Source organism: Lepisosteus platostomus, chromosome 9, assembly GCF_059453375.1.
Source record: "Lepisosteus platostomus isolate fLepPlt1 chromosome 9, fLepPlt1.hap1, whole genome shotgun sequence".
Taxonomy (NCBI): domain Eukaryota; kingdom Metazoa; phylum Chordata; class Actinopteri; order Semionotiformes; family Lepisosteidae; genus Lepisosteus; species Lepisosteus platostomus.
Genome location: NC_142619.1, coordinates 27,290,699 through 27,304,763, shown reverse-complemented (window position 1 = coordinate 27,304,763; position 14,065 = coordinate 27,290,699). Strand labels below are relative to the sequence as shown.

The following is a 14,065-nucleotide window of genomic DNA, read 5'->3' as shown; positions in this document are numbered from 1 at the left end:
ACTAACATTGAGAACTCGAAATCAAGCCACATTATGCACACATTGTGGCTGTCTTTACTTTCCTAATTTTCCCCAGAAGGTACAAAATGGGAGTTGTTTTATTTTTGACACGTTTGAAAAATCAATTTTCACAACAAATGGGCTGTTAATAAAGAGCCCTTAAGGATGAATCAGCTGACTTTCACTCTAGTCTGACTTAAGCAGTGGAGAGAGGCAAGTTGAGGCTAAAGGGTGTTTTGTCTCAGTGAAGGCAGCTTTTATTTTTAACTCTTCCTTCTGAGTGAGTGCAATTTAAAACAAAAATGCAAATGTTTAAAGCACTTAAGACTACTGAGTCAAAAATATTCTCTGGTTCTGGTTATTATCTCTCACCAAAGTTGGTAAATGTGTGATACAGAGTCAAATAAATGTATTTGCTGCCGTTTGGTTTCAGGTTTTTTTCAGCCTGAGGGTTGTCTATTTTCCATGATGTATATGAATTCTGTTTAATCTTAATCAATTATTTGAATGCTAAATTGTCTCTGTTGAAAAATGCATAATTAGTTATTTTTTTCCACAGTCTTGTAGGTAGGTTAACATTGAAATGAAGACATTTCTGTCTGAACACTGGTAAAAACATGAACAATCACTATATAGCCCACATTGCAGTGGATTCTTAATGAATATGTTATATCTTGGCTGGCATGGTGGCACAGTGGTTAGCATCACTGCCTTGCAGTGCAGGGGCCCTGGGTATAATTCTGGCCAAGGGTTGGTATCTGTGTGGTGTTTGTATGTTCTCCCTGTCTATGGATTAGTTTTTGCTGGGTGCTCCTATTCTCTACCACAGTTCAAAGACATGCTAATTGGGTTCCTGGGAAACTGGCCCTGGTGTGAGTGTGTCTGTGTTTGTGTCTGTCTGTGCCCTGCGATGGACTAGTGTCCCGTCCAGGGTGTATCCTGATTTGAGCCCTTTGATTACTGAATAGGCTCTGTCATACTCAAACACCCTAAATTGGATGAAGGGGTTAGAAAATGGATGGATGCTATATCTTTATTTGATTGTATCAGCATATATTTCAAAATTACATTAATTTTGTATACCTATTTATGCCTCATTCTCATTTCTGTTTTGGATTCCCAGAGGAACAGTTAATTTGTAAAATCCCCATTGTTGTCATGCATCTTAGTTCTGGAAAGGACAGCCATCAATTCAACTATTTTTCAACAATTCAACTAAAGTCAACCATTTTGTTTAAACATTTGCCCATGCCTCATGACAGTAATTGCCGAATACTCAGACAGTGTTGACCAAAAAATAATTAAATTGTGAATAAAAGTGGATGAACTGGAACTATATTGGCTGGTTTACTGCAACAGCAAATCTTGCTGTGCCCTACCATCGTTACTTCGGCATGCAGGATGATTTTGGCAGTGTTCAGACTATATAAATAAAGGTTATTAATTCACTACCATAATTAATAAGAACTAATTAATTAAATCTACCATGCATTCTATAAGTCCCCATCCCAGAGCATACTAGTGTTACTCAAAGCAACTGAGTCAATTTACTAGAAGATAAATGAACACATAAATGAACTGATTTAGAGGCAGGTGTAATGTATAGTGTTTTCATAAATATTCAGACCTTTCCTACAATGCCCCAATTTGTGAAACTAGAAAATGGTACATATGCAATTTTTAAACTTAATATTGTATTAAAAACCTCAGTGAACTCAATATTTGGTGGAAGCACCTCTTTTTGGGTAAACTTTACATACCAGCTTGGTGCAATTTGTGGCCATTCAACACTGTTGTACAGGACTCACAATTTTTCTGTTGTAATGATAGTAGTGTCTGTGGATGTGAAGAGATTGTGTGTGTGCAGTTGTAACACTTTAAATATGTCAGTAAATGTGAAGAGCCTTTAACAAAATATAATTTAAGCTACATAAGCATTTTATATCAGGGACTTTATTCCTCTTATCTCCATGACAATTTCTCACGAAATCAAAATGACTGCTCATTTGCTTGGCGTTTGTATATGGACAAGAATTTTCAAGTCTTCTACAGATTCTCAATAGGATTTAATTGAAGACATTGAGCTATTCAAGGATATTCACTTTCTTATTCCTAAACCAATCCAATATAATATAACATTGGCCTTGTCCTTTGAATTATTGTCCTGTTGAAAGGTGATTTTCACTCCATTTTAAGTTTTTAGGTTTCAGATGTTTTCTTCCAGGATTTGCCTGTGATTTTGCGCCTTTGATTTTTCCTTCAGCCCTAACAATCTTCCCACTCCCTATTGAAGAGAAGCATCCCCATACATTCATGTTCCCACCATTGTGCTTGACTGAGAATGATTTTGTCTTGTATGACCACAGAACCTTTTGCCACATGTTTGCATTGTCACTTAAATGCTTTGTTGCAGAGCAGACGTTGGATTTTTCACTCTGTCATACAAGCAAGCTTTGGTATAGAGATCTGGATATTATTAACTGACAGATATTTTCCCATCTCAGCTATTTATCTCGGAAACTATTTCAAAATTGTTTTTGGCTTCACAGTGACATTCCTCACAAGATTACTCCTTGCCCATCTGCTCAAAGGGAAATCATGATCTAGGCAGTGTCTAGGTAGCATGACGCATCTTTCATTGGATGGTAATTAAGTATAAATAAAGTACTCACAGGGATATTCAGAGACTTTGAGACATATCTTGGTACTCTTCTCCTGATCTGAGCTTTTAAACAACATTATCCCTGATTTGCTTTCAAAGCTCCTTAGTCTTAATAGAGTCTATGCTGGAAATTCACCACAAGACCCAGGAACCTCACAGAGACAGGTGTTTTTATTTTGAAATCATTAGAGCCACAATTATTCCTCTCAAACAAGAGCCACTCAGCATTAATGTGTGGCTTGTTAAGGTAATTCTGTACACCTAAATTAATTTAGGATTACCGTGGCAAATGGTTTGAATACTTTTGCAGTCATGACTTCCATTTGTCTTTCTTTTTGTTTAAAATTCTGTTTTTTCTTTGATTGTATGCTATCAATATATTGTATATAAACTGTGCAAGGGGCATTCTTATTCAAACAAAACACATGATAAACTCCTTAAATAAAAGCAATAGCTCTTACTTCTCAGTGTAGAAAGGTGTACTCAGCCTAGGCAGAGATGAAATTATTAACTTGCTTTGTTCATACATGTATCAACTTGATCCAGATGATGTTTATTTGCCTGTGAGATTTACAAATTGTGAAGTCATATTTTTTCCTGTGACTTTTCCAGGAGAAGCAAAGGTTCCTGACAGATGTTCTGCATGAGGTAATGCTCCTTGATGGCCTAGCCAGCTCGCATCCTATTTCGCAAGAGGTGCGCCAGGCAACAGACATTGACAGAGTATTTGATTGGATTGCTTATAAAAAGGTAAGGCTTGTCAGAGTTATGCAAACACTTTTTAAGTGTGCTTTAAAAGATGCAGATGTTTTTTACTTTAGATGGAAGAGTTGTATAAACCTTCAGGTAATTTGCAGCACATAACAGAATATTAATCAAAGATAATTCTATGTCTGTACAGGTATATGAAAGGTTTAGTTGTGCTCTTTAGAGTCAGCAGGGTGCAGTCACGTAACAAGTATCAGGTCTGAATTCCTTATTACTGTGTCAGATATTTTAAAATGAATTCACTGGTGTTAACCTCATGTTAAATGATATATTTAATCAATTTTAAAGTTCAACTTTGTCCATGTTCTTTAATGAATAAAATATTATGTTCAGTCTTTTAAATGAAAGTTTATGAAGTTATGTTAAAAAAAACAGATCTCTCTGAGTCTGTAACAGGAAAATAGTATTCATGGTGACAGAACACTTTTGAGACAAATTCTTCATTGAATTTTATAACATACTTCAATTAAACAAGAAAAATTCAAAAAAGATAACTACTGATACATCTTCAAGCAGATGTATATTTCTTCTCTGGAATGCATTATATCATTGTAAAATAATCAAGTTCTAAGATTTTGTTTTCATACCGTTTTAATTTTAAGAGGAGATTATTATGGATCGAAAAATCCTGAAAGTTATAATGTGGATGAATGACAAAAGAATATTTAAATATAATTCAGCAATAGTAATTATATACTATTTAAAAAAATCCATAATGGAATTTATATGCATACCCTACTTTAATATTTTTATTTTAATTATCTATCTAGTCTTTCAAATATTGGACTTTCATCTGAGTACCAGGATTTCCTGCTTTGCTTTAAAAGAGCTGCATTTTAAATTACGTTTCATATGTTAATTATGGTTTTAGATATTAACATATCAAAAACACTAACTTCTACATCCCTACAATATGTAGTGGCAGCAGTGTAAACACATACTTTAACTGGCAGGGTGTGGGTTCAGATGCTAGGTTCAGCAATGCTTTTGTGCTCTTGAACAAGATACTGTGCCTAGTTTCTGCAACACCCGGCTGTAAAAATGGGTACAAGTGTTTCCTTGGCTAAATGTGTCAGCCAAATAAATAAGTAAAAAATTACTAAAAATGAAGTATGAAAATATTTCAAATTCAGAATTCCTACTACTATTAACTTAATATGGAAGTCAGTAAACCCAAAGATCTATCTTCTGAGACATTCTGTCAGGCTGATCACTCCTTTCCTTTTGATCACAGTGAATCTTCTAAATGAGACATATCAGCCTCCTCACTATAGTGCATGAGAGACACAGCTTGGAGGTGACCTTGTGATCCATAGGCTGGAGTGATTATTCCTTCAGCCAAGTAGAGGATTTTAATAGATGAGCTGTTTTGTCAAAATACATGTCCTGCCATTTTGGTTAGTCTACTAGTGTCATATCCAATGTATATTTAAACAAATTACTATTACAGAATGTCAGAGCGTAGTACAACACATTATGTGGGATAATTGCTGCAAAAGAAAACAATTGCTGTGAGGTGCTGCTGTAGTGTGCTCTGTATATTGTGAGTGGGCTTGATTGGACTTTGCAACTCCTCCAACTTTTATGCACTTTTGCTGTCGTAAAACAAGAAAGTTCATTTCACCCACCATTGGATCATAAACACAGAAAACTGAGAACAGGGACAATGAAGTACAAGACAAGCACCATGAAATGCCAGTGAAGTCTCCCAAAGTCAATGTGTGAAGTGATTCCACAGCATCATTCTGAATTGATACACCCTTCTTTGAAGTCTTACTTGCAGTGTCACCTGTAAACAATATCATAAGTGCCTATTATCCCAAAAAGCATATTATTCTTTGTGACATCAACATAATCACCATAATGGTGCCACTGCTGCATCTTCCCTGATTGCCACTTCAGTGAAACGTTCATACCCTTTTGTCTCAGAGCACACGGTCATTTGTGGATTTCGCACTTAGTAACTTGAAAGCTTACTGTACCTGACCTCACCCCAGCAGACTTCTGTACACAGGGATAAAGGTAGGATCAGGTGTTTGTCAACTGAGTGGAATCTCTGCCCACATTCAAAACTGCTTTTTGAACAGCTCTCATTTCCATGGATGTGTTTATGCTGGCAGTGTGGAACATCATAATGCATCTTGGCTCTGTTCTTGATCAGGGCACATATTGAATAGCTACAGTAATTTCACGCCTCTTGCTGGCAAATGTTTTTTCCACTGCCGTTCCGTGCCCATGACCCCATATGTGTACCCTGTGATTTCAAGTAAATTGGATGTGCAGTTTTAGAGGTATTCTTCTCAGAGGTGATTGCGTGACTTTATAAGCCCCTGCATATTAGAAACTGTCAAAATGTGAATTTATGCTTTGACTCTGACACACTGAGTAGCCGTGGCCCTGTCAGTGATATGAAAAGTTAACAACAACTCAGCAAATTCATGGGTGACAATAGCAGATAACAGTTCCCTGACCTCATCGTTTACTGTGAATAATAAAGCACCTTATGGATCCTGTCCTGCAGAAAGCTTTTGAAATATGATCTTAGTGTGGAAATACTCTGTTTTAAACAAAATTAAGTGTTAAAAAAGACCAATGTGAACTGCCCATCATGAACCATTAACGTCATATTTTTTTCATTAACAGTAATTTATTTAAAATGAAAGGTTTGGGATATTTATTCTGATAAAAATAATATATCATCCTGGGCATAATTTCCCTTAACAGCATTTTTGCTTATATGTAATGTATTTTTTTCTCACAGGGCGCCGCTTTGATCCGAATGCTTGCAAATGTCATGGGACAGCCAGTGTTCCAGATGGGCCTGAACGTAGGTGGAGTCCTTTACAATTTCTAAACTCTTGTTATGCCACTCTTTTAACATAATATATTGTTTGTCACAATCCCCAGGTTGTTTTTGTTTGCTTACAGCCACATGATGTGCAGAGCTCAGCACTGAAAGGCTCAAGTGCTCTTTTCAATCTATGGGCAGGTGTGCATATTAAGTCTCTGTAGGATTATCCAGCTGCTATTTCCCATCTCTCTCCGGTAGGAGACCTACGTTCTGATTGACTAGCTAAGGTCCTCATGGGATTGTTTATAATCCTTGTTGAAATTTTGCATCTCTCAGTACAATGTAGCTCTGAATACATTAAAGTATTCTATGGTGTCTTCAGATGCAAAATTATTCACGCAGAAGCAGCAGTGAAGCTGTAAATCATTTATTTACAGACTTATTTACTGGAATGGCACTCTTAATGCTGCCTGTGGGTGTGTGTGTGTGCTGTAGTCAGTGTAGTCCTGATGCCTCAGGCCTGTACTTTTTATACATCGTGCTAGTTCTTTAACACACTTCACTATGTCTGCTAACTCTTTGATGCCTTTTGCTTCCACTGACTTTAAAATTATTGTCTGATTTGTCCAAAGCTTTACATGATATGTAACAGCTTAACTACTACGCTGATATACTGTACAACCTCCTCACCCATCTTGTCACATTTACAAACACAGCTTAGATCTTTGTTGTGTTGTGCAGATGCTTGCAGTGCTATAGATTTTATAAGCTAGATCGATGTGGGTAATTTTTTAAGCTCACCAGTAAGGTGTTTCAGAACACGCACACACAAATTCAAAATTGAAAGACTCATTAGAATATAAAAACATAAGAAAGGTTACACACGAGAGGTCATTTGACACATCTAACCTGTATGGCAGATATTAGTTAATTGATCCAGCGCTCTTATCTAGCTGTTTCATGAATGAAGCCAAGTACTGGGTTTAATCAAACAGTTAGGTAGCTGGTTCCATACTCCTACAACTCTTTGAATAAAGATGTACATCCTATTCTTGCTTTTAAATGAAGTTTGACATTGTCCACTTTTGACCTCTGGTTTATATTTCACTGTTCACTTTGAACAAGTCCTCTTGGGTGACTTTGTTGGTGACTTTCATTCTTGTGAAAGTGGAAAGTGTGGAGAGGCCAGGTATTGTGCTCATTGCATGCTAATGCCCCTCATCCTCTACTTCAATGTACCTTCTCATTGCCATGAGAGAAATTCTAGAATCACCCACTTTGTTCCCTACAATGTGGCATGGGACAATGCTGTGCTTGTGAGTTTGAATGATTGTTAAGAACTAACTGAACTATGAATGTTTTATTGAACAAGAAAGAACATGCAAGCAATTAAATTCCTCAAAATGGCCACCTGTAACTTATTATATAAAGTCTTTACATATTTACTTACACATTTACATATTTGACTGACAATGCCTGTCTATGGTTCTCAAAAATGATTTCTTCAAATGGCACACTCATTCCTGAAAAACAGAAATTCCCAAGTCTGGTCTTTACGAACTACTATATTTGCTGTTTTTTACACCATCTGAGCTGAAAATCAACAATGCTAATTGAGGCCCTTAATTGATTTGCTTGCTTGTTTAGACTTTTGGTTTACTTGTTTCTGCACTCAGTTATGAATTTAAAAAAAAACACCATGCTTCAAGCATATTGTTTAAAAAAATGTCAGCATACAAAACCTAAAGAAGTCTCCCCTCATACGTATTTGTGATTGAATTGCTTTTATGGGAATTAATTTAGATGATAAACAGATACAGTGACACAGTACATCAGGTACAGTGATACATGACAATGTATCAAATCTTTCCTTTTTCCTTCTGCAGAGATCAAGTTAGCTACACTTCAGGCAATATGTAGCACTTGATTGAGGGGAGTTCTGAAACTCAGAAATGCGTATACACTGTAGATATTGATATTGTACAAATATATTATATTAATGATATTCTTTACACATCTGCTTGATGTTTTAAGGATTAAAGCAAGTTTTAAAATATGCCCCACAACAGAGAATGTAGAATCAATTAACCTGCATTTAACTAACTTGATAAGACGCAATAAACGCAAAACATTCTATTTCAGGAACAGAGCAGTTAACCACTACTTTAAATACATGTACTGTCTAATGTCATTTACCTTGAAAAAGCCAAATATATTGAAAATGTACACATAAAATGTTGCAATAGGTAAGATTTGATGTCAAGTGATTTCACTGTGCTCGCCAGGTTAGGTTCATGACCCTGTATTGGTTTAAAATGATTATAGAAAAAGGGTGAATGGATGTATGGATGATTTGACTGCACACAAGTTCAAGTTCAAGGAAGGGAAGGTTTGCCCTCCTCAGTTGCCGCAGGAAATAGAGACGCTGCTGTGCTTTCTTGGCTAGGGAGGTGATTTTGAGGGCCATGAGTAATGTATACACCAAGACACAACGTGCTTCTAACTGTCTCCACAGGGGAGCCGTTGATGTACAGTGGAGAATGATCAGCGTGGGCCCTCCTGAAGTCAATGATTATCTCTTTTGTTTTGTTTACATTAAGAGATAGGTTGTTGTTTGGCACCAGTCCACTAGTTGCTCAACCTCCTCTCTGTATGGTGACTCATTGTTGTTGCTAATGAGGCCCACCACTGTCGTGTCATCAGCAAACTTGAGGATGCAGTTTGAACTGTGCTTGGCAGTACAGTCATGAGTCATCAGTGTGTGCAGCAATGGGCTGAGCACACAGTCCTGGGGGATTCTGGTGCTCATTGTGATGGTGCTGTAGATGTTATTACCATTCTGGACTTTCTGAGGTCACTCGGTCAGAAAGTCCAGAATCCAGTTACAGAGGGAAGTGTTAAAGTTCGGCAAGATCAATTATTCTGTCAGCTTCTGGGGGATTATTGTATTAAATGCTGAACTGAAGTCAATGAAAAGCATGCTTACATAAGAGTCTTTCTTATCCAAGTGGGACAGGGCCAGGTGAAGGGCAAGAGATACAGTATCATCAGTAGACCGGTTGAGGCAGTATGCAAACTAAAGGGGGTCCAGAGGGTTATGGAATCTGGACTTTATGTGGCTCATGGCTAGCCTCTCGAAGCACTTCATGATAATTGGTGTGAGTGCCACAGGGCGATAGTCATTGAGGCAGGACACGGCTGACTTCTTCGGCACTGGTATAATAGTGTTGGATTTGAAGCATACGGGGATGACTGCCTGGCACAAGGACATATTAAAAATATCTGTGAGGACGTCAGCTAGCTATTCTGCACATTCTTCGAGCACGCGACCAGGTATATTATCGGGTCCAAAAGCCTTACGTGGATTAACTTTGGCTAGTGTCCTCCTTGCATCAGCTGCGGACAGGGAAAGCACCTGACCATCAGGAGGAAGTGTGGTTTTCCTTGCAGGCACAATGGCACAAGTACTTTAGAGACTTTTACCTTTTATGTTACTTATACTTTTATATAATATATTATATATTATTATATAATTATTATTATATATAACATATATATAAATATATATTTATAATATTTAATTTGATATTATATATGTATATATATTGTTACTTATACTTTTACTTTTTATGTTAATAACTGCTTTTTTCCTCAAGTAGCCATAGGTATGTATCTGGCTTTCAGTATTTCTTGTTGATATCCTGTGTTATAATGTAGGTTAACCTCACAAATCAAGCCTACTTCTCTAACTTTAATATCAATCTTAGGCTCTTGGAACAGACCCAAAACATTTAGGTACAGTATATTGCACCAATATAATGTTTTCAAAAACTAGTTTTTGCTTTGCTCTTTTGCATTCACACAAATATAAATATCACAAGAATCTTAATCATTTGGTGATTCAGTTAATCAGAGTAAAGGAATGAACCCAAAGTTATGCATGAAAGAATGTTTGAAAAATACAGTTTAATTCTTTCATACTAGAAGATCATCAAGTAAATGTTAAGTAAGTTTCTATTTCTTATTCATTGAACAGATTTCAATGCATGCACTTGGATTTTTGCTTGGATTCCTATAGCTTTTAGAGTGAGAATTTATATTTAATGAGGGATTTCATGAAAATCTAAATATACATTAAAATCTTTTCATGTGATAGAGATGTCAACTGTCCTTATTGCTTGTACAAAGATTTGTACAAAGTTAGGTAAAAAATATATTGTTTTTCTTAATCCATGTTGGTGGTCCCTTAAAATATTCTTCTAATTTAGCACTCTCATTTACATGGTGTTATAAATAACACTAGTAAAACTGATTGGTCTTTTTTCTCATTTAATGTTGACTCCTTTTTATGAATTGGTGTAAATTTGCAATTATCCAGTATGTATGAAAAGCTAAAAGTCCCTAAACAACACAAATGGGAAAATGCCTCAGTGATTTAATCATTTTAACCCATCCTAGAGCCTGTAAAACTTAAGTATTAGTAGGTCTAAGGTGTACTAAGCTGTTATCACTGCAAAATTGATTTCCATCTCTTACTGGGCACTTTTATTATATTTTTTGTATTAGTCCCTTTGATTGCTTTTGATTTTTGAGCATTTTAATGCAATTTTAGATTATTCTCTTCCTTCTAAATGTTTTCTTAATTTCTCCTTTAAACCATAAGGGCATGTTTTCCTACTCTTGGATTTACTGGTTTTAAGGATGAATTTGTTTGGAACATTCCCATTATGTTTTTGGTAGAATAACTGTCCTTTCCTTTATTGACTCTGTAGTCTGTATTCCCAGTTCACCCCTTCATTTTCCTGTTTCATTCCTTCATAGCCTGCTTTTCTAAAATTGTAAACTCTCATTTTAAACTGAACCTTTGGAGATATAAAATATACATTATAAGCTGTTAAATCACAGTATGTTCACAATTCCATAGTGGTTCTATCACATCTAATCATTTTATTCTGTCCTGGTTATTTGAAACTAAGAGCATTGTCCCTTGTCAGTACCTTTACAAACTTCACCAAATAAAAATCATTTATTACTTTTTCAGCTATGTTTGTTTCAGTTTTTGTATATATATTATGTATACAGACATTTCTATATGCTGTACATTTTTATGTGTTCATAGTTGGAATCCCTGATTAATGCTATACAACCTTTGCTACAGTATGTACATTACCTTCCTGATCTCTTTATACAGTAAGCTGTTTGCTACCATTGCTGAATTACATGGTTTACACCTTATACACATGAAAAAGATTATACTTGACCTGCAAGACAACTATGAAAAGTTATTCTAGTTTTGATCAAAAGTGAGGGAAATAGAGAGATTAAGTTCCATTTGGGCCATGTTTATGACATTCAGTGAACTGCATTTGAAAGTATACAGTAAGTAATGATGTACAAGTATGAAATCCAAAGCCAGTTTATAATGGTAAAGGTGATGGAAGCAAAGGTCTAAACTCTCTATATAATGAGTTATAGTTATGTCAAAGGAGCATTTTTTTTCCATTTAATACAAGGTTCTTGTAGGGAAGCAAGGAGTGCAGTTTAGTGAAGTTTTTAAATGAATTTTGATTTGTGATGAAAAAGGCCATTTCCAGAGAATATACAGTACTTGATTACATTATTTTGCATAATGCCTAGATAGTACACATATTTAATCACCTAATCAATTCTACCATTGTTTTTCCCCTTTGTGTGTTTTTTTCATTTTTAAACACTCTGGGCTCACTTACAGATCTGAGCGTATACAATTAAACACTAGTATCCACCCATCTCTGGGAGTCTGGCTGTAATATATTTTCAATACATATGCCTCTGTCCAGTATGTAGGTCTTATAACACCTTATTATTTTTCTCCTAAAACTGTCACAAGTTCTATGACTTGATTTCAGCTTGCCCTGCCACTCACGCACAAATTGTGATGGCACAGCCCGTTTGTCCTTTCCCCATTTTCTTCAATTAGGTTCGCTGGCTCCATTCAATAATTATCCTTACTATTATCAATCACCTACTGTACATACACTTCTGAATCATTTACAGTAATACACTTTTAATTTTATTTTGATAGATACTGCATTGATCCCGTGAGGGAAATTGCAGAATATATACTGTACATAATCTTCCATATATTCTTTGTTTACAAATACTCAACATCTTCTCTTATTTTTTCAATGAATTATTCTGTTTTGGTCTGTTTCAATTCATATATACTATATATTCCTACGATTTGTCAGCTGCTGCACCTGCTGTGCCTTGCCTATTATTGCATGCCATAAATTCAGACTGACCGGTGTTCTCTCAGTTTTCCTCAATTCTGCCGCACGATTGAATTCATTCTATGTCTTTTTCCATGGCTTTATAAATTTTGTCTTACAAATACAGTATGTTGTTATTTACTGGTATTTCTAATTTTATTTATGCTTTAATATTTAACATTTTTCTTTTGCATGTGCCTTTTCATATGGTACCGTATTTCAATAGCATATTATATTAGTACATTATTATTACTATTTTTTCTGTTTGTTTTTAAATAAGTCTTACCCTATATCCTTTTAATAATAAAGGTTTTTTCATACTTAATACAATATGATTTACTATATGATAGTACTGTGTCCTCAGCCTTCTATTTCCATACCAGAAAGGTATTATGCAGTTTTCCTTTCTTTCGGGGGGCTTTTTCACTCCAGTGCCACAACTCTTAGACTTTTATTTCTCCAAGCTTTATTTGTCCCACCTTCTTACCGAAGGCTCTTTTTATTGTTCTGCTTCCTCCTTTCCAAGGATGATCTTACAATAAACTGCCTCTTTTTCTAAAAAAAGAGGCAGCAGACTGTTCTTTTACGAATAGCTCTTAAAGCCTATTGCTACAGTACACCTCTTCTAAAGATGGTCTTACCACCTCATTTCTCCTCAACGAAATATGCTGTAACATAATCCCTGTAGTTCTTATATACTCCAATCAGTTCCAAGAATTAATTCCCACCTCCACTAGGCCTATGAGAGGGTAATATTTTACCTTTGACAAAAATGTCTACTCACCCTCCATTGGAGATAGGAATCAAGACAAAAGAACAGCATCAGATGGATGTACCCTGCTTGCCACAATAAAATGTAGGGATGCAAGGAGCCACAGTGCAGTTTTGTGAAGGTTTGAGCTGAGTTTATTTGTGATTAAAAAGGCCATTTCCATAGAACACTGGGAGAAAACATACACAAGGTGCATCCGCCACAGTGTCCCAAATTCCAGCAGTTTTACAGAGTTTTATATTCTGGGACATCCATGGTCACTCTAAGTTATTACTGTGAATGGGTGTTAATGAGTGACCATCACCTACGTATTGGAACCTTAGAAAAAATGTACGGCACAGTGGTTATTACTGATAATGTTATCCCAATCAGTTATTTCTGAGATGTCACCTACAACAGTAATTTCTGACATGTCTCATACAACAAGTCCCTGTTCATAAGGCACCCCATGGCCAGAATCAGATTTCTACACTTCTGACAGCACAAAAGAAAAATAGTTGCTGTCCTATACAGTAGTTAGTGATACTGAAGAACAACTGGCTCACTATAGCCGAATTACATAAATAGCACTTGGATTCTTTGTTGCATAAGGAATGTCTGTATTTTTATGTGTTGTTTAAAGAGGCAGGTAAATACGTACCTGGACAATTTGTCAAACTTCTTAAAGTCTTGCAAAGGAGACATTATATACTTCTTGTGGACTGTCTCCAAACATCCATAGATAGCAACATAAATGAATGAAATACAGTAAATAAAGTTATACTTTAATATATATATATAAAGTACAGAAGCTTTGAGATTAATTGAAAACTGAAAATATT

General features: G+C 35.7%; 1 protein-coding gene across 2 annotated transcripts in view; it reads left to right on the top strand.

The window, feature by feature from the left end:
* LOC148654691 (thyrotropin-releasing hormone-degrading ectoenzyme-like) overlaps positions 1-14,065 on the top strand; it is a 222,821-nt gene that overhangs the window by 126,797 nt on the left and 81,959 nt on the right. For both annotated transcript variants that reach the window (XM_088644538.1, XM_088644540.1), the window contains 2 exons: positions 3,275-3,412; positions 6,192-6,257. In XM_088644538.1, the coding sequence (XP_088500664.1) occupies positions 3,275-3,412; positions 6,192-6,257 (204 nt within the window). The remainder of the gene's footprint in view (positions 1-3,274; positions 3,413-6,191; positions 6,258-14,065) is intronic.